This window comes from Bidens hawaiensis, unplaced genomic scaffold (genome assembly GCF_021521415.1).
Source record: "Bidens hawaiensis isolate Kalapana, Puna unplaced genomic scaffold, B.hawaiensis_p1.1 tig00011791_1, whole genome shotgun sequence".
Lineage (NCBI taxonomy): Eukaryota > Viridiplantae > Streptophyta > Magnoliopsida > Asterales > Asteraceae > Bidens > Bidens hawaiensis.
This window is the reverse complement of record NW_027491936.1, coordinates 262,718-288,118: the sequence shown is the minus strand read 5'-3', so window position 1 is coordinate 288,118 and position 25,401 is coordinate 262,718. Positions and strand designations below refer to the sequence as shown.

The window sequence follows — 25,401 nt, the reverse complement described above, 5'->3', positions numbered from 1 at the left end:
ACCGATTTGTGCATCTGTTGCCAACCATCATTGGGGTTTCCTGAAAATATGGAACCTTAATTTAATATCTAATTTATCAATAACAAAAGTAATAATTACTATTTTTTAATCTATAATCCAGGGGCCATTAACAGATATTTGGGCTAGCTACAACAGTGAGCCGAACACCGAGTCACAGACTCACACACAGGACTCCGAGTTACGTCAAAATCCTGCTGAACAGAACACCGAGTCAGGTCCGAGTCACCTTCATCCTGCAAATTCACAATCACCAACCCAAACCAACCTGTTATGAACCACCTGAAACAAATCCACGCTCACACCCTACGCACCAACATTGACTTCACCAAATATCTAATCACCAAACTACTCGAAATCCCAAACATAACTTATGCACACAAGGTGTTCGACCTTATTCCTCAACCAAGTGTCTTCCTTTACAACAAGGTTATTCAAGCCTTTTCTTCACATGGCCCATACCACAACTGTTTTTCACTCTACACCCAAATGTGCATCAAGGGTTGTCCCCCTAATCAATACACATTCACCTCGCTTTTCGCGGTTTCCGCCACGCTTAGTTTATCCGTTCGGGGCCAGACGCTGCACGCGCACCTTGTGAAACTCGGGTACGAGTTTGATCTTTATGCGTCGACTGCGTTGGTCGGCATGTATGCGAAATTGGGGTTGTTGGTTTATGCGCGCCAAGTGTTTGATAAAATGATGATCAGAGATGTGCCTACTTGGAACTCGCTAATTGCAGGTAGGGGTGTTCGGTATTAGAATTGGGCTCGAAAAGTTTGGAATTTGATTTGAATTGTGTTTGAAAGTGAAGGTTCGAATTCGGTTTTTAATATTCAAATTTGATTTAGTTATCAAATTTTGAATCAAATACGAATTTATGATACTAAATTCAATTCAAATTATAAAATGGCTCCCTATAGTATAAAGATCTTCTGCGCCATAATTACGCATGAAGTAAATAGATTACACAGAAAAAGTAACTAATTAGGCACAAAAAGTTACGCAACATGTAAAAATAATTACGCAACTTATAAAATAATTATGCAGCCTATGTTAATAATTACGCAACCTATGTAAGGCTTTGTACACTTTATATGTTAAAGGGTCCTTTGTACAATAACTTGTTACATGCCCATGGCCCTATATATATTAATTTTATTCATATTTGGGCTGCTAGTTCAAATATCTAACCCAAGCCCATTATCCATTTTTTTTTGGGGGGGGGGGGGCGAATTTGGATCGAATTTCAAATTGGTCATGAATTTCGAATTCGAATCAACCGAATCTAATTCGAAACCAAGGTCAAAAAAACAAAATTCCAATAATTCGATTATTTCGCAATTTTGATATTCAATTCGTTGAACACCCCTAATTGCAGGGTATGCAAGAAATGGGGATATGGAAGGAGCAGCAAAGCTGTTCTATGAAATGCCTGTAAAGAATGTCGTTTCTTGGACCGCCATGATATCCGGGTACTCACAGAACGGGAAATACGGGAAGTCTCTCAAGTTGTTTCTGGAAATGGAGAAAATGAAAGATTTGCAACCGAACGAAGTGACAATAACTAGTGTTCTTCCCGCATGTGCGAGTCTTGGAGCTTTGGAAGTGGGACAAAGAATTGAAACATATGCACGGGCACGAGGGTATTTTAAAAACTTATTCGTGTGCAATGCGTTGTTGGAAATGTATGCAAAATGTGGTAAGATTGATAAAGCGATGGCGATATTTGAAGAAATCGATGCAAGCAGGAATTTATGCTCTTGGAATACTATGATTATGGGTTTGGCTGTTCATGGCAAATCTAATGAAGCCCTTAAACTTTTCCACCAAATGCTGGTATATATTTATAGTTATATGCAGTGCCAGTTCAACGAATGTGGGGGCCTAAATCGAAACAAGGACCTTTTCATGACAGTTGTTAAGAAAAAAAATTGTTTATTAAAATTTTTTAACTCATAACTATACTTTAGTAACAACGAAGCCTACCATAACACCAGCACATTACTTTGAGTTTACTTTACCCATTATAAATTATCTATACATAATGTGTTTTTTGGACTTGGGGGCCTTAATTAAGTGTGGGCATAAAGCCTTAACTTGTTTTCGCTGTCCCACGAGCCACCCTTGGTTATATGAATCATACTTTTAAGAACAAACATAATGCAAATATTGTTTTTTAAATTAATCTTATTTGTTTGATGCTACAGTCAGAAGGTAAGCCACCAGATGATGTCACATTTGTGGGAGCAATACTTGCATGCTCTCATGGAGGGATGGTGAAAAAAGGCAAAGAAATTTTCAAATTAATGGAAAACAAGTTTTCCGTAACTCCCAAACTCGAACACTATGGATGCATGATTGATCTTCTCGGGCGAGCGGGTCAGCTGCAAGAAGCCTATAATAGTATCCAAACCATGCCAATGAAACCGGACTCGGTAGCCTGGGGAACTTTGCTCGGTGCATGCAGTTTTTATAACAATGTTGAGTTAGCCGAGATAGCAGCCGAACATCTGTACAAGCTAGAGCCGTGGAATCCAGGTAATTATGTGATTTTATCGAATATATACGCAAATACCGGGAGGTGGGACCGGGTTGCAAAACTAAGAAAGATGATGAAGGGTTCTCAAATCACAAAGTCGGCCGGGTATAGTTTTTTTGAAGAAGGAAGTGAAGTTTATAAGTTCATTGTAGAGGATAAATCACATCCGAGATTGGATGAAATTTATTGGATATTAAATGAGATTTCTTCCAAGATGAAGAAGCCTCATGAAGATGATGCAACTATTTTTGAATGTTTTGGCTAAAGCATATTTACATTATTTATTTCTACTTGCACAAAACTGTTTTACAAATCTGATTAAACAAAAGCTACAAAACAGTAAACACATAAACTTATGCTATCTTTACTTTTGTGGACCTCTTTCTACTCCTTGCAACGATTTTCAACACTTCATCGATAAGGATTACGGGAGATGAAACCAAGATGACCAAAAGCCACTCGCTTAAACCCAAAGGAACGATAAAGAACACGTCTGCTAGGAACGGGACATAAAGAATCAGACAGTGGAGCCCAAAGGAAACCACCATGGCGATAAGAAGGTATGGGTTCCTTGAAGGTGGCATTGTTAACAAACTGTTGTCTTCCGAGAGGGCATTTAGGGAATTAAACATCTCGATGGCCACCAATACCGAGAGTGATAAAGTCATTGCTTTGACTTTTCCTGTGGTTAAGTAATCACAAGGGTTTGAGAAACTAATTACTTGGTTGCCACTAACCGAAAATGGTGTCACGGTGAAATCATGCCAATTCGAGCAGTTTCCCCAGTTTCTGAGCTGAGATAGTGAAACGAGTGTATGCCCGTCTTGAATCAGATTGATACCCATGAATGACGGTTTTGTGTACCATATAACAAACACGCCAACAGTTGCAATTCCGACATAAGAACCGATTACCAGGTAACGAAATAGGACCCACGAGTCAATGAGCGGGTCAGTGCTTTTACGAGGCGGTTTCCTCATAATATCCACATCAGCAGGGTTGAAACCAAGAGCAGTAGCGGGTGGACCATCCGTGACTAAATTGACCCATAGAAGCTGCACCGGGATCATGCATTCTGGTATCCCGAGCACCGCAGTTAAGAAAATGGATATAACTTCCCCGACATTCGACGATATCATGTACCTAAACATTTGTAAGCTCATGTTACATGCATTTACAAAATATTAGTACATATAATAACATTAAACCAAGATGATTATCACTTATTACCTGATGAAAGCTTTCATGTTGTTATAAATCGATCGACCCTCGCCAACAGCTGAAACAATGGTACTAAAGTTGTCATCGGCGAGAACCATATCAGACGCCTCTTTAGCAACCTGGTTGTTAGTCACAACTCACAAATTTTAAACCTTATAAAAGGTCAAATAACAACATATTAACAGAAGTGCAAATTTGTGAAAAATATTATTATTACCTCTGTTCCAGTAATCCCCATAGCAATTCCAATATCAGCAAGCTTCAAAGCTGGGGCGTCGTTGACACCGTCCCCGGTCATTGCGACAACCTCACTCATCTCCTTAAGCATCCTCACTATCTCTTGCTTGTGCCTCGGTTCGGCCCGAGAGAACACCTTCCCCCCGGGTTTTGACAAAATATCGCGTTGTTGCGAAGCCGATAATCCTATAAATTCTTTACCTGTAAAACTTTTACCTCTTAAATCCTCACATTTGTGAAACAATCCAATCTCCATACAAATGGCTTCAGCCGTCGACTTATAATCTCCCGTTATCACCATAACTTCTATTCCCGCTCCATGGCATTCTTCAATCGCGAACTTCACTTCTTCACGTGGCGGATCCTGTAAATTCGTTAAAAATCAAATTGCGAATCTTCAGATAAAGGTTATGAGATTATGAAATTATGACTTACCCTTAGACCAACCACCCCAACAAAAACAAGGTCGGTTTCAATCGAACCATAGCAGGTCGGGTCGGCCAGTTTCTTGTGGCTCGGGTGGTGCTCGCCATTGTAATCCGAAAGCTCACCAAGATCATCTTTATAAGCTAAACCCAAACACCTTAGCCCTTTTGAACTCATTTCCACATGTCTTGAAAGCAATAGCTGTCTACATGGTTCGTCTATCGGCACTACAGACCCGTCTGCAAGTTGAAGGTGTGAACTTCGGTCTAGTACACTCTCAACCGCACCCTGATTCATGTCACACGCATTAATTCTCGAAATGTTGAATCATCCAAAAAAATTTATGGTCGGTTTCCGACCCATTTACCTTGACAAGCAATCGATTATGCCCATTCGGCTCACGAACAATAACACTCATGGACTTACGAACACGGTCCAACTCTAACGTGCCAACCCGCTTTGATCTTTTAGTCCACCACTCGCAACAGCCTGCACTTCATATAAAAAACTTTAAAAAAAAAAATAACCATTTACAAGTACTAAGAGAACATGTAACAAAGTTTTGAACCAACCTAACTTAACATTATTGTTATCAATCAAATAGTTTGCCATAATCTGCAACCCGCGGATCTTTTTTCGGGCTTTAATGTCAGGAACTCCCATTTTCTCAACCAACACTTTCAAAGCAGCTTCAGTAGGCAAACCCGTAACCTTAAAAACCCGACCGTCACAATAAACACCCGCATCGTTACAAACCGCACATATTTCAGCCACAGCTTGCAAATTAGCATCCATATTAAAACAATCCCAATCAACAATACCACCATCTTTAGGATCATAAGTTGTCCCTTCCACACGAAACATCCTTAAAGCCGTCGTTTTCCCACCAAATGTTAAAACCTCGGTCACCGACATTTGGTTAGTGGTTAACGTGCCGGTTTTGTCTGAACAAATGACTGTCGTGCATCCTAACGTCTCGACACTAGCGAGTTTCCTCATGATTGCGTTCTTTTGCGCCATTTTTCTTGTACCCAAAGCTAAACAAGTTGTGATCACCGCTGGAAGGCCTTCGGGTATTGCAGCTACTGCTAGTGCAACCGCGGTTTTGAAATAAAAAGTGCATTTTTCGAAGGAAAATTGAATGTTAGTTGGCAACCCGTTAACCGTCTCCCATTTTAGAAAATACTTGTAGTTAATAACCCAAACCGCAAGACACACCAAACCGATCACCCTCGTTAGACTGTCTCCAAATTCATCAAGCTTTTTCTTTAACGGGGTATCGGATTCTTCCAACGAAGCTTCGTGTATTTGCTTCTGTATTTCCCCGATCTCTGACTTCATCCCCGTGTTAACGACAATGCATATACAGCTCCCGTTCACAATCGTGGTCCCACCGAACACCATATTATCTTTAGCTTGTAAATCACAGTCCTTAACTAAAACAGGCTGAGTTTGCTTCAAAACAGGAACCGACTCACCCGTTAAAGAACTTTGTTCTACTCGTAAAGTTGATGTTTTTAAAACCACAACTCTCATATCAGCCGGGACTTTATCACCTACACGCAACTCCACGATATCCCCCGGAACAAGATCTCTAGCAGGCAGATCCGGAACCAAATACCCGTCCCTCATAGTTTTACAATACTCACATTGCATCTCGGTTAACGCTTTAAGGGCCTTTTCGGCATTGGTTTCTTGCCAAACGCCCACGAAGGCGTTCAATATCAAGATTAAAACGATCACCACGGGTTCAACATATGCTTCAAATCCTGATTCTTTTGTTTCATTTTGTTCAAAGTATGCAAGAACAAATGAAATGAATGCTGCAACTAACAGGATTTTGACAAGCATATCGTCGAACTGTTGGATCACGAGTTGCCATAACGGTTTCCCTTTTTCTTGTATTAGCTCGTTAAACCCGTGGATGTCACGTTGTTTGTCTACATCGTACGTTGATAAACCCTTTTCGAGCTTCACATTATAATGTTTCAAGCATTCGTTCACGGATAGTGACCAAGCAGGGAATGAGATTTCGGTTTCGTCGATCATGTTCTTGAACTTGAAACTTGAATCGTTAATTCGAAGTTAAACCTAAACAAAAGTAAGTCAAATCGTTGAGATTTAACATAATATTTTTAGAACGACAACTATATTATAAGAAAAATATCTACAACTAGATAGAAGATACATCAATATAAACTTACCCATAAAGGAAAACCATAAAAACACAACAAAAGGAAGAACTACCCAAAGACGGACCAAATGAGATTTTTATAGATTTTTTTAGAACTACACCCATATAACAAAAATTATCTAGAAACAGCTAGATAGAAGATACATCAATGCATACCGACCCATAAAGAAAAACCATATAAAAGAAGCATAACAAAAGGAAGAACTACACAAAGACCGACCAAACGGGATTTTACATAGTTTTCTTTTAGAACGACATCTATATTATAAAAAAAATTACCAAGAAGCAACTAGACAGAAAATACATCAATACAAACCGACCCATTAAAAAAACACAACAAAAGGAATAACTACACAAAGACTGACCAAATGAGATTTTACGTAGTTTTCTTTTAGAACGACATCTATATTATAAAAAAAAACTACCTAGAAAACCAAATGAGATTTTACATAGTTTTCTTTTAGAACGACATCTATATTATAAAAAAAACTACCTAGAAGCAACTAGACAGAAGATACATCAATACTAACCGACCCATTAAAAAAAACACAACAAAAGGAATAACTACACAAAGACAGACCAAACGAGATTTTACATAGTTTTCTTTTAGAGCGACATCTATATTATACAAAAACTACCTAGAAGCAACTAGACAGAAGATACATCAATACAAATCGACCCATTAAGAAAACACGACAAAAGGAATAACTACACAAAGACAGACCAAACGAGATTTTACATAGTTTTGTTTTAGAACGATATCTATATTATCAAAAAAACTACCTAGAAGCAACTAGACAGAAGATACATCAATACAAACCGACCCATTAAAAAAACACAACAAAAGGAATAACTACACAAAGACATACCAAACGAGATTTCACATAGTTTTCTTTTAGAACGACATCTATATTATAAAAAAAACTACCTAGGCGTAACTAGACAGAAGATACATCAATACAAACCAACCCATTAAAAAAAACACAGCAAAAGGAATAACTACACAAAGACAGACCAAACGAGATTTTACATAGTTTTCTTTTAGACCGACATCTATATTATAAAAAAACTACCTAGAAGCAACTAGACAGAAGATACATCAATACAAACCGACCCATTAAAAAAACACAACAAAAGGAATAACTACACAAAGACTGACAAACGAGATTTTACATAGTTTTCTTTTAGAACGACATCTATATTATAAAAAAAACTACCTAGAAGCAACTAGACAGAAGATACATCAATACAAACCGACCTATTAAAAAAACACAACAAAAGGAATAACTACACAAAGACATACCAAACGAGATTTCACATAGTTTTCTTTTAGAACGACATCTATATTATAAAAAAAACTACCTAGGTGTAACTAGACAGAAGATACATCAATACAAACCAACCCATTAAAAAAAACACAGCAAAAGGAATAACTACACAAAGACAGACCAAACGAGATTTTACATAGTTTTCTTTTAGAACGACATCTATATTATAAAAAAAACTACCTAGAAGCAACTAGACAGAAGATACATCAATACAAACCGACCTATTAAAAAAACACAACAAAAGGAATAACTACACAAAGGCATACCAAACGAGATTTCACATAGTTTTCTTTTAGAACGACATCTATATTATAAAAAAAACTACCTAGGCGTAACTAGACAGAAGATACATCAATAAAAACCAACCCATTAAAAAAAACACAGCAAAAGGAATAACTACACAAAGACAGACCAAACGAGATTGTACATAGTTTTCTTTTAGAACGACATCTATATTATAAAAAAAACTACCTAGAAGCAACTAAACAGAAGATACATCAATACAAACCGACCTATTAAAAAAACACAACAAAAGGAATAACTACACAAAGACAGACCAAACGAGATTTTACATAGTTTTCTTTTAGAGCGACATCTATATTATACAAAAACTACCTAGAAGCAACTAGACAGAAGATACATCAATACAAATCGACCCATTAAGAAAACACGACAAAAGGAATAACTACACAAAGACAGACCAAACGAGATTTTACATAGTTTTGTTTTAGAACGATATCTATATTATCAAAAAAACTACCTAGAAGCAACTAGACAGAAGATACATCAATACAAACCGACCCATTAAAAAAACACAACAAAAGGAATAACTACACAAAGACATACCAAACGAGATTTCACATAGTTTTCTTTTAGAACGACATCTATATTATAAAAAAAACTACCTAGGCGTAACTAGACAGAAGATACATCAATACAAACCAACCCATTAAAAAAAACACAGCAAAAGGAATAACTACACAAAGACAGACCAAACGAGATTTTACATAGTTTTCTTTTAGACCGACATCTATATTATAAAAAAACTACCTAGAAGCAACTAGACAGAAGATACATCAATACAAACCGACCCATTAAAAAAACACAACAAAAGGAATAACTACACAAAGACTGACAAACGAGATTTTACATAGTTTTCTTTTAGAACGACATCTATATTATAAAAAAAACTACCTAGAAGCAACTAGACAGAAGATACATCAATACAAACTGACCCATTAAGAAAACACAACAAAAGGAATAACTACACAAAGACAGACCAAACGAGATTTCACAGATATTTTTTAGAACGACATTTATATTATATTAAAAAAAATCTACCTAGAGACTAGAAGCAACTAGACGGAAGATACATCAATATAAACCGACCCATTAAAAATACAAAAGAAAGAACTACACAAAGACCGACCAAAGGAGATTTTACAAAATATCAACAACTAAAAACTAAAACCTAACAATGCCAAATTGGGTGGAATTAAAGGGAAGTAAATAACTAAATACAGTAACTGGAAGTTAAGAGGTTACCTTTGAAACTGAAGCAGAAAGTGGAGAAACTGGTGGCTTTGAGACAAAGCAATGTGTAATACTTAAAGGAAACATAGTTGGGAAGAATCTTCCAAGAAATTTCGAAATTCAAAAGTCACTCATTTACACGACAAACGATGTGATTCTGACTTTGATTTGTTTTACATGGTATTTTATGTTTATGTTTGGTTTCTTCTTTGAGAATTTTTCGGTTGGTTTTATCCACTTTCGAAGACATGGTTGCAGTTGGCCAGTTACTGGTTGTAACTACCACTAGTTTCCCTAAACTATGTGGCATTTAACAGGTTTGGTCCATTGTTTTTGCAATTTTGGTTTTTTAATAATAGATTCGGAAAATTATCAAAATAGACATTGTTGATCAATATTAGCTTACAAGTTACAACTTTATAAATGTTTTTTTTTCTAAACCAGTCTGATGTCCCCATGTGTGACAAGTCGGCTAAGCCTTTGATGATTGATCGGCCCTTTATTGCACTTAAATTTATGAAATGTATGATAAGACTCACATTCTGACCAACCAAAGGCCGACACATGTCATAATTATGATAAGTTTATCTACGGATCTAGTTAGTTGGACGATCTTATCGTATCATTTAGACACACGTCAATTTAGTTGGCTTCTCTCCTCTTAGCTGGCTCAAAGAAATTCCTTGGCCGACTGCAAGACACTTCTCTCATCTCAGAGTTCATTGATTATATTCTAATGCGCTATGTTCAACGTATATTATTTGGGTCTCGCAGTTTCCAATATTTTTTATTTTGAAAAGATTGCATCCCTGCATACACTGCATCTTTATATTTTTGAGTTTTCTCTTTCAGTTGCTATAGCGTATGTCGGTACCGTAAAAACTAAATCGATATCGAACAAGTTCGAGTTATGTATCCACCGCAACTCACGTGTTAAGTTCTCAGTAGTTATATATAAAATGTTAGCTTGCCCAAGCATAATCCTATGGTGGACTTCATAGTGACTATTATTATAACTTTGAATATTTAAAAGTAAAGTGATTATATCCTTTTACCTTTTTCTTATAATATGACCAAAACCATGTTTCCTAGACATTTCTTCATTACCTGCTACATGTCTTACCATGCTTAGTTCATCCTAAAATAGCCCCTTTTAGGGAGAGAATTGTCTCATTTTAGTCATTTTTTCTTCAAAATCTTTTATTATTTAGACTTGCAAGACGCTTTGAAAAAATATAAAAATAAAGAGGGAGCAGGCCAAATTTCGAAAGAAAGTCAGGTAAAAGACGAGATTTTGGGAAATAATGCCGTGCAAATTCAAATTATTTTGTAATTTTGGAGCAAAAGTCCATATTTTTCCAAATCTTTTTTATTCAAAAACCGTGTTGAGAGACTCTTTTTTTATATTTCATAACTTTCCCGTTCATATTTTCAAATTCTTAGAAAAATATATTTTTTACAATTATACCCCTTAACCACCACCACCACCACCTTGAACCACCACCATCACGTCGGCCCCACCCCATCGCCACCACCGAACCACCCCACCCCATCACCTCCTCTCCACCGCCTCCCGTCGTATCCCCGCCACTCATTAACCCACACCCTCCTTCCATTCTTCTTCTTGTTGTTGTTTATAGCAACTCCACCGCCACCCTTCCCTTGGCCGCCATGGTGCGCCGGTGAACAGTCTCTACACGCATAGACCACAAATTTCCGGCCATGGTGCGTCGGTAAGATAGTGAGGCAGACCTCATTGTGTTATAAGAAGTAGAGTAAAAACCTTGTGAATTAGAGATGGTTGCTACAATGAGCCTAGTGGGTAGGCTAAGATGAATGAGGAGCAAAGTGTTTTGTGGGCTGAAGAAGAAGAAGAATGGGTATACCGGCGGTGGCCGGCGGCTATGGTGGTAGTGACGGTGGTGGTGATGGGGTGGGGCCGACGACAGCGTCGGTGATGGTGGTGGTTCAAGGTGATGATGGTGGTCAAGGGGTATAATTGTAAAAAATATATTTTTCTAAGAATTTGAAAATATGGACGGGAAAGATAGGAAACATAAAAAACAGTCTCTCAAAACGGTTTTTGAATAAAAAAGATTTGAAAAAATATGGACTTTTGCTCCAAGATTACAAAATAATTTGAACTTACACGGCATTATTTCCTCAAATCTCGTCTTTTACCTGACTTTCTTTCGAAAATTGGCCTGCTCCCTCTATAATTTTATCTTTTTCCAAAACGTTTTACAAGTCCAAATAAAAGATTTTAAAGAAAAAAGAGATAAAATGGGACTTCTCTATTTAAAAGAGGCTATTTTAAAAATATTCTCCATATTTTGTCACATTACTCATACATAGATTTGAAGGCTTTTTCAAGTTTATTTGTAATGGTTTGAAACCCCTTGTAATTATCAAATAAATTTTAAATTAATTAAGCAAATAAAAAGATAAAAAAGTAAAAAATATATGTGATTGGCTCCCAAATTAAGTACAACGCATAAAAATGTGGAATGGAACGACCATCACCCTAATGACGCCACACACTGGGAACACCTCTTTCTTTTGTATGCCCGTGGTGGTTTTAGGCGTTTCCGAGCCTATTTGGCCATGGGATGAAGCCCAACAACAGACGCTCTTATAGTTTTTAACCATAATTAGCATTTTCATATAACTATTTAACAATAAAGATTTTTTTAGTCATTACAGTATATGTGTTTTATTATACGATATTAATGCATGGTGTACACTACTACACTAAGCATGACCGGTGAGAATGCTTGCGCAAACATACAAGTAGGAAAACAGGGTAATAGCCATGGGCATTGGTCAGACCGGTTTTGGATTAACACATGCGTTTTAAGAGATTTCATTTAAAAGTTTTGACTAAGGACGCTAGGGACACATAAACTATCCAAAGTACCAAATTAGCACCAACCAATGAGGGACGAGAGATTCTATGCTTGATGTAAAAAAATTAAAAGAAAAATGAGTTAATTTATAGCCTTAATTAATTATTTTTTTGTAAATGGCACATAAAACGGTTTCATGACGATTGGGTTGCGTTCCACTTTTTAAATAATCGGTTTCCACTACCTGATTTCACAATCGGATCTCCATACAATCATACCTGAAGAGCTGGTGACGGTGTTACCATCCTACCCGACCAAACCGATCCACCAAATCGAGATGTGAGAACGTCCCTAGTACCGTTAAGTCACCAAGTGACCTCAGGCCATATATATATATTAAGTTATTTAACTGACTGAAATTAGTCGATGCAGCAACTTGGTGACTATTAAAAGTTAAAAAAACTTGGTGACGGTATTAAAAGTATTTGATTGCCTGAACATACACCTTTGTTGGGTTCGTTGGTGACGGAATAAACATAACTTTAAATACATAAAGTGAGAAAGTGATTATATCCTTTTACTTTTTTATGATACCAAGCCTAGTTTCCAGGAAATTTCTTCTTTACTTGTTACATATATGTATGTACTCACCAAACTTACTGTTTTTTAACAATAAAAGAATAAATTTACATGAACTCAACTACTCAAGAGGAGCTTATAATTAACAATCAACTTACATATGTTTATAACAATGATAATGAGAAGCTTTATTTTAATGGGCATATGGTATTTCATTTACATATTTGCACATAGTGTGCAATAGACATGACTCATGAAGAAGGCAGTCCAAACGGCCAAATGGGTCAGGATCAGATGATGGACACATGCCAGATTAGTTTCGGGTTGTGGTGGTCGTTTAAAATTAATCAATTCGGTTGGGATCAATGAGTTATGGCGAAAAGTATTTGTATTGTAACATATTGTTTCTGAAAACAGGTACTAATAGCCTAAAAGTAGTGATTATAGCAACTTAATCTAATAAGTATTAATTATTGTGTTTAATGTTGAAAAGCATGTTTCTATGATGTGTTTTAACAGTGGTCATACAACTTTATTAAAGTAGAAAATATCCATTTTGTTCATAAATATATGACAAGAAATGCTTTTCTACAAGAACATCACAAATGAAGCTATAGTTAACTAGAGTGAAAATAAACTATTCACTTTAAGGCAAGCAACAAGAAAGTCAAGTTATGAGCAACAAGTCAATAACAAACTATAGAATAGTGAAATAATTAAATAAATATAATAAAAAATCTTAATACTCACGACGGGTATGAGACCGAGTATGAATTAGTTTTACAAATTATTGCATGGGACGGTTGCAATTTTTTTTTCATTTGTCTTTGCGTAATAGTGTAATACGATAATCCACTAACTTTTATCAATTACATTTTTTATTTCACTAGAAGTGTGCTTGCGCAATGCAGCGGGTATTTGAACATAGATCTTGGTACTCACGTAACAGTTACGGGCGTTCATGGTTCAGCATGGCGTGAAACACGACCCGAACACGACACGATTTTAAATGAGCTCGACACAACACAAATAAGTATATGGGTCGAGTAAAGGTTAAAATTAATAATGTCACAAATATAGGATTTATTTTATTTTAGAGAATAGCATACAAATATATAATAATTCATCAAGCTAGTTAATTTAAGGTTAAAAATTGAATTATTACGTGTTACGATAAAAAAATAAATGTGTTACTATGTTTTGTATTTAAATTATAAAAGTGTAAAAGTAATATGATTATTGAAGTTTATTGAATACTCTAAGTTGAGTTGTAATATTTGAAGATCTTGTGTGTATCTTTGTGAGAAAAAATAGATGGGTGTGCTTTTAACCACCTTTTATATTATGATTGCATATTTGGATTGTACATTCATGCTTTGTTGACTTGTACATTATAAATGACAGTTCGGTATTGAATGAAATTTATATTAAAACGTTGAAAAAAATGAGCCCGTCACAACGATAAGTTTCTTTATTTTTTATGATATAATATACTTAAAATTACATAAGAAAATAAAAAAGTAAATAAAGTTGTCAAGTAGAAATTAAAGATGAGGAGCAAATTTGTAACTATTTTTTAAATTAACAAAACTTTAGTATATATGAGGGGCAATGTTGTAATTATATTTGAATAAATTGAAACAAGCATCAGATTGAATGACCCTTTTACCCTTATTGAAAGTTGTATCGTGTGCTTGATAGATTGTAAATTACTTAATCATAAGCGTCTTAATTTGCCCTCCGCTCCTATATTATATAAAGTACAGATTATTAGTAAAACTCTATGAAACTTATGATAATAAAATACGTGATCATCTAATTTCAGCGAGTAATAGATGACGGCTTAACAGATATACCCAATAGTGTATTGTAATGAATATTTAGGTATTCGACGGGTATTTAATTCGAGACAAGACAATGTTTACAATTGTGTACGAGAATGAAATTACCAATACGAGTCTCGAATTCGTCCCATTCTCATCCTTACGGGTTACCAAAATTTTTTACCCAACTAATTGTAGAACATGAAAAAAAAAGATTGTTTCTATATAAACTTAATGAAAACCCGAATTGTTTCAACCCGCATTATAGAAAAGGACAAAAGGTGGATGAGTTGCTCACACCGTTTGATCCTTAACAACGATAGAGCCCCTAAGTACAATAATGTAAGTTTAGGCGAGATCTTATAAAGTTTTGTCAACAAAAAACAGTGTAAATTTTGAATATAACAATGAGCCATGAGTCACTTAAGGTGCGTTGTTTAAAAAACTTGTAAAGGTTAATGGAACACGTGCGTGAAAAGCTCTCTATATGTTTTAAAACTACGTAATCATTATATTCGTGACAATGAAAAGTAGTTCTGAACTTATTGAAACCGTAGACCAAACCGTTCGCTCCGGTTTGAAATTATTGAAACCGACCGACCGAAACTTGAACAAAAAAACCAACCGTTAAACCGAACCGATGACCGGTTTGGACGGGTTCACGGTTTCGAACCGAACCGTGAACACCCCTGTTAGTTCATAAACGCACGGTAAAAAAGTTGACATTATTTTAAGTGGACATTTATAAAGCTTACTGATTATTGTAAGAGAACAATAATGTAAGTAAAAAACTATTGAAAATTGGATTCTAATTAATTTTCCAACATTTATATACTCAGCCTCATTATTCAAATATGATTTTAGTCTAGAGTTGAGATATTTCGTCTTTCCTTTTGCTTTATTTTCTAAGTATCATTGTATCTTAAGCCATAACATCAATGCTTAGAAGAAGGAAATAATATGAATTCAATTATAGACAAAATCAGTAACTCCCTGTGCATTTGGTCCAATATCAAGGCTTCTATATTCACCACATATGAACCTTTTTGGCCTAATATCGATAAAACATATGTTAGCCCATATACCCTATTCCATTATCCTATTCACTCGTAGTGTACCTCCCACTAGGCGTGAAAAAGAAAAAAGGTTAACTGACCCGGCCTGAGCCAAAACCTGAACTGAAATCAAACCAGTTAGTTTGAACCGGTTGCCAAGTTAGAGGTCAGTGGGGGTCCACGTATCAGTCATGGACGGACTCACGGAAAACTAGAGACCATCTAATGTGATTGTGAACGGGGTCTTTGGATGTGCTTTTGCCTATCCTCATTGACAACTTGTTGGTTGAGAAGTTCGCCAAACGTTAATAGTAAATAAAAAGGAGACAAAATTGTCTTTTAACACATGACCAAGGTCGTTCAACCAACCAATTGCTTACTATAAACTAGCCATTGACCCATGCATTTGAGCCTAGTATCAAGCAATATGTCATTCACAATGTCAAAATTCACATGTAACGTTTGGTCCTGGTATGAACAAAATAATGTATTAGCCAATATCCAAATAACTTGTCTTCTTTGCTCTTTTTCACACCAGATGCATTGCTCGCTGTCACTCACTAATATACTAATACGCATGTCAACATGGCTGTCTCCGAGAACTCCTTAAAATTTGGGGGTCTGGGACGAGTAAAAAATCAACGCCCCTAATATCGCATTCTCAGTTATATAATAGATAATTTGATAATTTTACCAATAAAGATGTCTTTCAAAAGACCAAAACAAACAAACAAACAATAATAAACATGTTACTAAAACTACTCATATAAAACACAAATGAAAGTTTTTTCTAAAACAAAAAACAATAATTATGAGAATTGAACCCATGACCTATGTTTTCATGGTTTATGACATTTTTCTTTCAACCAAAGAGTCATTTTATAGGCTTTTGTGTTAAAACAAAATTGTATGTATAATATAAATTTTATTTTTTAACAATTATGGGCCTCTTGGGAGAGTGAGTCTGGGTCCGTCCCCTTCCTCGCCCTCCCCTTGGGTCGGGCCTGCGTGCCAATGTGCCAAGTTTAAGATGTATTTCGATAATATGAGTTTATACCTAATCATCAAGCCATATGGCAGTCGACGATATCGTTTCCCAGGAGAACTTCCAAACCAAACTCTGAAGCAAACGTGGGCCCGGTTAAGGCAACATAGTTTGGCCAGAGTGGAGCGGCGGTGCTCTCCAAATTAGGAGAGTGCGGTACCCTAAATACAAGATTGTCGTCGTTCTAAAAAGACACCATATCTCAGTATTTCATACATGTTTTAATATGCACCAGGTATTTGATTTCCCATTACTCGTTAAGTGATGATCATCCATTAGACTAAGATCCCTACCATGATCTTATGTGATTCAAATTTACCCGTTGAGTTTCTCATTTTCCGAAACCTGACCATACTAAGGGGCTTCTTAATGGTTCCGTGTAAGCGACTGGCTCTAAATCGGTCAGATGTGAAATGTGCTCGGTAAACTATAAAAAACCTCTTAATGGTTCATGGAGGCTACCTCTCAATTGGTTCGACCTCTTAATGATTCGACACAAAATTTCCAAACAATTCCTAAAAATGCCTTGGAAAAGTAGTGGCGGGAAAAAAGCCTGGTTCCGGACCCAATTTAGTGTACCCAAACCTGAACCTGACCCGGACATGTTGGAACCGGGTCCACCTCCACCCGGTCAAAACCCGGACGCAACTCTGATAAAAACCCGGCAAACCCAATCAAATACCCGGAACCAATTTCCACCTGATCCGGTTCTTAACTTTTGTTGACCATACCGAAACCGATTTTTATCCGGTTCCAGCTCAAATATTTGAAAATACCCGATTTGCCCATCTCTATGAAAAAGTGTAAACGTTATAACTAAATTCCTTCACCTCTCTATTGTTGCCCGCTTACCCACATCTATGTTGTAATTTAATCCTTGTGTTCAATATAATTGTTTGTTAAAAAAAGGCTAACGGATCTATTGTATTTCTAAACGGAAAAAGCCGATCATAGGCATCCGGGCATCCGGCCCATTAAACCAACGGACAAGATGAACCTACACGGCTCAATATAAACACCCATTCCGTCCGTATATAAAATCCCCCAAATTCATTCATTCATTCATTCATTCATTCATCTCGTATTTCGTCAATTGAAGCTTTCAAGGTAAATTAAATCACCAATCATTCTCTCTCAAACAATTAAATCCTCCATCTCTTCTTTCACGGTCTTCAATCACTAATTACGCCTACACATTTCGTCAATTATCGCTACAGGTTCATCAATACGTGTTGGTGTGAAGATGAAGCCGGTTTTCTGTGGCAATTTCGAGTACGAGACACGGCAATCCGATCTGGAGAGATTGTTTGGCAGATATGGAAGAGTTGAGCGCGTTGATATGAAATCTGGTATGCTTCAATTCGTATAGACATTGTTATTATTATTACCTAGGGTTTGCTTGTTACGAATTTACAATTATAAGGTGTGCTTATGTGTTTGATTGCTTATGAACATGTGGATTGTAATGGCTATTAGAATATAAAGTTAATTAAGCTTTCTTCACTAGCAAGCTTTGTATGTGATTATTAAGTTAGTATCCTGTGTGTGCGTTACACTGGTTGGATTAAGTATTATGTAATCTATTTACACATGCAGTCGTCAACAGTTATAAATTCTGTTGTGTTAATATTTAAACATTTTTTTTTCAATCGATCATAAAAAACAATTACTAATATTATTCTTTTTTTATATAAATATTTTAATGAACATCTTTTTGAACCTTATGATTTTTGGTGACTTAGTGAATAACTTAAGTTTGTTATGAAAGTTCTTATTAAAAATGTAAAATTTTATCAGTTATGCCGGTGTCTACTTTATAATTGAATTGTTATTTATTGACTAGAATCGAATGCAGGCTTGATTGTGAGACTTGAACGTTTTGAAAGTGTTTATAAAAATTTGAAGGTTTGACATGATTGAATTTTCGTTAGTATTTAAGAGAAGTGAGTTTTGAAATTTTAATTTATATTTAGAAGTTTGACATGATTGAAATTTTTTTAAAAAGATTTAAGAAAATTGAATTTTGAAATTTTAATTTATATTTAGAAGTTTTGACATAATTATATTTGATAGATCAAAATTAAAAACAAATTGAAAAGAAAAGTTGAGAATGAATGTGGCGGTGACAAGTGGAAAAATTCTGCATGGATACCTTAGCAAAAAAGGATATTTGGCACTCAAGTTACTTATATTAGTGTAAGGATAACATCTTATAATCTTTTAAGCTTGCTGTCTTTTTTAATTGTGTTTAAACCATTCTAATCAGGATAATTGATTAGGTGATTATCTTTAATGTAATACACGACGTAAATGGTCCAGTTAAGATGCAAATTAGACTGTAACCTACTGTGAAAACATTGAATCATCAAAATTGATGACAACTAGTTTCTATAATTGGGATATGAACACTTTTGGGAAATGGTGGGAGCATCCAAGTTTGGAGAAAGTGTCGGTTTTTAAGTGTTTGTTTTGACGCAGGAACAACCTACTAATGGATAAAAATGTAAAATTTTATCAGTTATGCCGGTGTCTACTTTATAATTGAATTGTTATTTATTGACTAGAATCGAATGCAGGCTTGATTGTGAGACTTGAACGTTTTGAAAGTGTTTATAAAAATTTGAAGGTTTGACATGATTGAATTTTCGTTAGTATTTAAGAGAAGTGAGTTTTGAAATTTTAATTTATATTTAGAAGTTTGACATGATTGAAATTTTTTTAAAAAGATTTAAGAAAATTGAATTTTGAAATTTTAATTTATATTTAGAAGTTTTGACATAATTATATTTGATAGATCAAAATTAAAAACAAATTGAAAAGAAAAGTTGAGAATGAATGTGGCGGTGACAAGTGGAAAAATTCTGCATGGATACCTTAGCAAAAAAGGATATTTGGCACTCAAGTTACTTATATTAGTGTAAGGATAACATCTTATAATCTTTTAAGCTTGCTGTCTTTTTTAATTGTGTTTAAACCATTCTAATCAGGATAATTGATTAGGTGATTATCTTTAATGTAATACACGACGTAAATGGTCCAGTTAAGATGCAAATTAGACTGTAACCTACTGTGAAAACATTGAATCATCAAAATTGATGACAACTAGTTTCTATAATTGGGATATGAACACTTTTGGGAAATGGTGGGAGCATCCAAGTTTGGAGAAAGTGTCGGTTTTTAAGTGTTTGTTTTGACGCAGGAACAACCTACTAATGGATAAAGAGCTTCTATCATGGCTCTCCAACATCTGTGCATAATATTCAATCCTTCTACTCACAGATGGAATCCAATCCTTCTACATTTAATTCACTCATTCACTTACATCATTGCATGCAATTTTAAAAGAATTTCATGGTGGGATCTACATCATGCCATGCCTTCTATGACTCGTTCTAAAGGGTTCATGTTCTATCCTGCCATGTCTTCCATTTCTGAACACATGATGAAGCATTCTTAGCATCCGAGACATGGATTTAGTCTTATATTGTTCCATCATCTTTACTTGATCTTGCAAGGCCTTTCTACAATCTACCTCCTTATGTTCCTCAGCTGTTCTCGTATTTGCAGGTTTTGTATATTTATCTAGTTAGTGAGAGAACAGAAGCCTTGTTGAGATGCATTCTGCTTGTGATAATAAAAAAAACTTGTTTGATTATTCTTTTCAATTGCTTACTGTTGGCTCTTGTAGGATATGCTTTTGTTTACTTTGAGGATGAACGTGACGCTGAAGATGCAATTCATGCTCTTGATAATTCCGCGTTTGGATACGATAAACGCAGGCTGTCTGTGGAATGGGCTCGGGTATGTGTTATCATTTCTTGTCTTATGATATTAGCATTATTCAAAGAATATTGACTTGGAAATGATATGTGGCAGGGTGAGCGTGGCCGACACCGTGACGGGTCAAAGTCAGTGGCGAACCAGAGACCAACTAAAACACTGTTTATTATAAACTTTGATCCGGTTCACACGAGGGTTCGTGATATTGAGAAGCACTTTGAGCCTTATGGAAAAGTTCTTCATGTTCGCATCAGGCGCAACTTTGCATTTGTGCAGTTTGAAACACAAGAAGAGGCCACAAAAGCTCTTGAGGCGACCCACATGACGTTTGTATCTTATCTTCCAGTTTTTTTTTGTTTTAAATCATGAACGATGATTTTATATATGTATTATTTTTGCAGTAAAATACTGGACAGGGTGGTATCAGTGGAGTATGCCCTAAGGGATGATAGTGAGAGGGGGCCTCGCTCAGCCAGTCCTAGAAGAGATTATGGTCGGCGCGGTGACAGCCCTTACAGGTCACCGAGTCCTTACAGGAGAGGTAGACCGAGCCCTGATTATGGGCGCGCCCGTAGCCCGGTATATGATAGGTACAGTGGCCCATCCTATGACAGCAGACCAAAGAGCCCGGTTTATGGGAGATACCGCAGGTAATATTTTCTTGACATAAAGCATTGTGTTCAGAATAGAGTTAGGAACAAGTATATGCTTAACCTTTTTTTTTCTTTGACAGCCGGTCGCCTGTTAGAAGGTCGAGGACTTGAGATGGTGGCTTATAGTTTCATGGTTGGTGACTTGATATTTTGAGTATTTGATTTTCTCCTAGTCTTCAGTAGTTTTATGTCTCACTATGTAAGGTTTATGGAACTGTTTGGGTAGGTTATGTGTTTGAACGCTGTAGTGGTATATCATCGAACTTTATGGAGTTGGTTTATTGCGAGACTTGATTCTCTTATCACTTAACCTCCGGTGCAAATTCAAGTTTCATCTTAATTCTTGCTTTACATTTTAGCCGCTTGATAACCTTAAAACCTCTCGTTCCAACCTACGCTTCCGTTTATTCTTCCAAATAAATGTGACCGAAAGAAAAATGATGTGTACTTGTGTTAAATGATCTCAAAAGAGTGCTGCTTGTAGGTTCCATTACGCAATGGTGTTTTAATGGGTTCTGAGCAGACTTGTAACATTTAAAATTAACAGGACTGGGTGGTTGTAAACCCCCATGTTACGTAACTTATATTTAGTTTTATCTTCAACTAGTCAAAAAAATACATCAAAAACCATAGATTTACTACCCGAATCTACGTGTGATATAATTAACAGCTTCTGTATTTAACTGCTGCTCATATTTGCTCCATCTAATCGATTTCATAACGCGGTTCATGCTTCAGTTTAACAATAATTTTAGTTAGGCGTGTGTACGAAACTGAAAAAACGACTCGAAACCGGAAAAAAACACCCAAAAACTAAACCAAATTAGAAACCGATGGTTTGGTTTTGATTTTTAGTAAAAACCGAAATATCAGTTTGGTTCGGTTTTTGTGTTTTGTTGAAAGTTGAAAAACACGAACAAAACAGGAAAACTAATTTGTTGAAATTACTTTGCCGTTTAATCGTTTTTGTTTTATAAACTTAGATATTTGTTTTATTTTTAATGTCAATCAGTTATGTTTTGTCGATTTTGATGAGATTAAATCCTTTTAAATGTAAGTATATTTTATAAACTCTTAATTTCTAGGTCAAAATATACAATATTCTTTTAATTATCAATTTTATTAAAAAGTAACCCAATTTCAAAATACCATGGGTTCAATTTCTTTGGCCCGGAAATAATAGTCCGGATAGCAAAATTGAAAAGACCGAACCTGAAACTGATAATTGAACCCGAAAACCAAAAACTGGAAAAACCGAAGCCGGGCCGTTTTGGAAAAAAAAAAATCCAAAACTTTGGTTTTCAGTTCAGTTTAGTGCAAATCCGTACTGAATGCACCTCGCGCACCCCTAATTTTAGTTTATATTTAAATGGGAAGTGACTTTGAATCAATTTGTGCTTCCAGGATTAGTTTATGCTTTTGAAAGAAAAGTATCACCAGGGTTCATTTCATGACTTAATGCTTTAACTTTGTTTATTCTCACGACATTCTTTCCTCGAGTTGCAAGTAAAGCGTACACTTAGATGTAAAAAAACATGAGTATGGATTTTAAACACAAAGTTAAAGAAATCCATTTCATTTCACAGATTTCCGATTAGAGTAGTAAGAGTCCTTTCAAAGAAGATATAAATAACTATGATAGAGATACTTGAACACGAGCATCCGCTGAAGCTCATTGATTTGCAAGAAAAAACTAGAAGAATCAGATGACGAGGAGGAGAAGGATATTGTTACACAAGAGTTTTCATACACTTGTATGCGGTGTGAAGAAGAAATTGGGAATTCTTATAAATTCTTTTCCGGCAACTGGGTTTCGGCCAAATCTTAACATCTAAAGGTAATTGATATATGCCTTTTAATGTCGTTACACCAATAAACAAAACCCCTAAACAAATTGAAACGAACATGAAACAGATTCCTCAGTTGAAATATTAGGGTTCATGTTCTTATGATGAAGAAGATGAATCTGAAATACTACATATATATAGATTTTCTTATACCCAAGATGAATTGATCTTGTAGTCCAACTGGTTAAACCCGTACATCATAACAATGTTAATAACTATTATTAACATTATTATCAAAATCATTTAAACTGTTACTATATTTAAAGAATGGAAACCATAACCTTAACGAACAGAAGACCCAGACCAGTTGGTTAACACTATAAACCCGTATTACCGAGACCCGGGTTCGAAACCCGGGTTAGTCATATGCTTTCTCTTTTTATTATTATTAATTAATTCAGTTTAATCGATTAACGATTTTAATCATTTAAAAATCATAATAAATTTATAAAACCCTTTTTAAATTAAATAAAAATTATGTAAATTAACTATAAAATATATCTCACCATTTTACATATAAAAATCAAGTTTCTCGTTTTCATAAGTCGTTATTAAAAATCGTGTAATAATCGCAAAGTAAACTTTAATTCTCTAAAAATCGTTTTGTTAAAGCAACAATTATATTTTCGACTTGTAAACAATAGTTCAAGCTTTTCGAACATATAAACTTTGTTTTCTCGCCATTAAAGTGCTTAAATTGTACTAATAACCAAGTCGTCGTTAAAACATAAATAATAATATAATAATCTAAGAGCCATAAGATTCGTAATAAAATTATAAAATAATAACTAAATTCTAAAAAAATTATTCGTGCAATTAATCAACTTTAGAATCCCGTTAGAATAGCCGTTAAAAGTTGTGTTTATTCTTATTTATAGTTCGTACGGATTGACCGCTTCGGTTTCCTTTGACGCCTTCAAGTTATTCTTTCCTTTTTCACTACAACTACAAAGGTGAGTTTTTTACCACCCCTTTTTAATGTTTTAATGTTTTGGGGTAGCATATGTATCCTTATAAAAATTCAAGTATTATTTCTTCTATTACCAAAACTACAATTCGTATACGGACTTGTGTGTTACTTGTATTACTTGCACGAATATTGCTTGCACGATTGGGAAGCCTCATTAAGTATGATCATACGCCCCCCTTTGCACTCCGGTCCATTTGTATCGAGTGGAAAAGGGCCTCATTATCCAAGTACGTTGGTTGTTACCAATTGAAAAGGACCTTACTTGCGCGATTATCCAAGTACGTTGGTTGTACCAACTGGAAAGGACTTACTTGCTCTTTTATCAAATGTCTATGAATTGTATGGTTTTTATGTACGTATTTAAACTATGGAAACTCACCAGTGGTGTGCAATTTTGCTATACATGAGTGGTGTGCTCGACTGCCAACAAAAGTCGACAACCACCCATGCCACCCACAACATGCCCTTGTTCTAATGCCAAACATCCCACACGTGTTTTTCAATATATTTATATGTGATGTTTGTCGCTTACATTGCAATGGGTATGCATATGGCTGCCTCAAATGTGACTACTATGTGGATGTTAATTGCGCGCTTATACCTGAAAAGATCACACATAAATCTCACCCGTTTCATCTCCTTTCAATAGTCGAGGATGCCCCTGCAAGATATAAAAAATGCTTTATATGTCATGAGTATTTTAGTAATCATGAGCGCCTTCACTATTTCATTTGCAACATTTGTGATGTATATATGCATCTGACTTGTGCTACGATGTTGCCGGAGACAATTAGGCATCCTTATGACAAACATCCCATGCACTTCAGTAACCTCCCAATTGAAAACCACAAGAGTGAATACTTTTGTGAAATTTGTGAGTACGAATTAAATCCTCATAATTGCTTCTATCATTGTGTTGAGTGTGCTCCTTTAATACTTCGTTGTGAAACAGAAACCTGTATATATATATATTACGGCAGCGTGCATATGTTTTCAAATGTGAAGTTTGGGGGCACTCATAAGATTGATAGTCACGCACATCTTCTCACATTTGCTCAAGGGATTGTAAGTGATGGCCAATGCAATATGTGTGATTGGCTACTTGAATACGAGATAATATTTAAGTGCGCCGAGTGTGAGTTTGCGATTCATTATGAATGCTGTAAGGGCTTAAACGATTCATCAAGTTTATGAGAGGGGTGGCTATTAGTTTCATGGCTGGTGACATGATATTTGGAGTATTTGCTTAACTGTTAGTCTGCACTAGTTTTCTCTTCTAAGCTGTACCATGTAAGGTTTATGGA

At 35.5% G+C, this 25,401-nt stretch overlaps 3 protein-coding genes across 4 annotated transcripts; 2 read left to right on the top strand and 1 right to left on the bottom strand.

The window, feature by feature from the left end:
• The first annotated feature begins 289 nt into the window (after positions 1–289).
• LOC143539028 (pentatricopeptide repeat-containing protein At5g08510-like) lies at positions 290–2,919 on the top strand. Its single transcript, XM_077032452.1, has 3 exons — positions 290–760; positions 1,400–1,857; positions 2,229–2,919. Exons 1-3 carry the CDS (start codon positions 292–294, stop codon positions 2,823–2,825), a joined length of 1,524 nt encoding a protein of 507 aa, XP_076888567.1. The 5' UTR covers positions 290–291; the 3' UTR covers positions 2,826–2,919.
• Positions 2,809–9,673, bottom strand: LOC143539027 (calcium-transporting ATPase, endoplasmic reticulum-type-like). Its single transcript, XM_077032451.1, has 7 exons — positions 9,512–9,673; positions 5,017–6,535; positions 4,812–4,933; positions 4,454–4,732; positions 3,999–4,382; positions 3,791–3,900; positions 2,809–3,703 (listed from the first exon to the last, which is right to left on the bottom strand). The coding sequence occupies exons 2-7, from the start codon at positions 6,491–6,493 to the stop codon at positions 2,914–2,916; spliced, it is 3,162 nt and encodes a 1,053-aa protein (XP_076888566.1). The 5' UTR covers positions 6,494–6,535; positions 9,512–9,673; the 3' UTR covers positions 2,809–2,913.
• Positions 9,674–18,058: 8,385 nt separating this feature from the next.
• Positions 18,059–25,357, top strand: LOC143539026 (serine/arginine-rich splicing factor RS31-like). 2 transcript variants are annotated; one of them, XM_077032450.1, is made up of 6 exons: positions 18,059–18,196; positions 20,536–20,648; positions 20,724–20,953; positions 21,029–21,277; positions 21,361–21,395; positions 25,295–25,357. In XM_077032450.1, exons 1-5 carry the CDS (start codon positions 18,091–18,093, stop codon positions 21,389–21,391), a joined length of 729 nt encoding a protein of 242 aa, XP_076888565.1. In that variant the 5' UTR covers positions 18,059–18,090; the 3' UTR covers positions 21,392–21,395; positions 25,295–25,357. The 2 variants fall into 2 exon arrangements, with proteins under 2 accessions (XP_076888565.1, XP_076888564.1); XM_077032449.1 differs by lacking the exon at positions 25,295–25,357 and having other exon boundaries at positions 21,361–21,612.
• Positions 25,358–25,401: the final 44 nt, after the last annotated feature.

Excerpts from the sequence above, each read along its gene's own strand:
- LOC143539028 (XM_077032452.1), top strand. The coding sequence starts at position 292 with ATGAACCACCTGAAACAAATCCACGCTCACACCCTACGCACCAACATT. Across the intron at positions 761-1,399 it reads TTGGAACTCGCTAATTGCAG|GGTATGCAAGAAATGGGGAT; the intron begins GTAGGGGTGTTC and ends CCCTAATTGCAG. Across the intron at positions 1,858-2,228 it reads AACTTTTCCACCAAATGCTG|TCAGAAGGTAAGCCACCAGA; the intron begins GTATATATTTAT and ends TTGATGCTACAG.
- LOC143539027 (XM_077032451.1), bottom strand. The coding sequence starts at position 6,493 with ATGATCGACGAAACCGAAATCTCATTCCCTGCTTGGTCACTATCCGTG. Across the intron at positions 4,383-4,453 it reads TTGGGGTGGTTGGTCTAAGG|GATCCGCCACGTGAAGAAGT; the intron begins GTAAGTCATAAT and ends ACGAATTTACAG. Across the intron at positions 3,704-3,790 it reads AACATGAAAGCTTTCATCAG|GTACATGATATCGTCGAATG; the intron begins GTAATAAGTGAT and ends ACAAATGTTTAG.
- LOC143539026 (XM_077032450.1), top strand. The coding sequence starts at position 18,091 with ATGAAGCCGGTTTTCTGTGGCAATTTCGAGTACGAGACACGGCAATCC. Across the intron at positions 18,197-20,535 it reads GCGCGTTGATATGAAATCTG|GATATGCTTTTGTTTACTTT; the intron begins GTATGCTTCAAT and ends TGGCTCTTGTAG. Across the intron at positions 20,649-20,723 it reads TGTCTGTGGAATGGGCTCGG|GGTGAGCGTGGCCGACACCG; the intron begins GTATGTGTTATC and ends GATATGTGGCAG.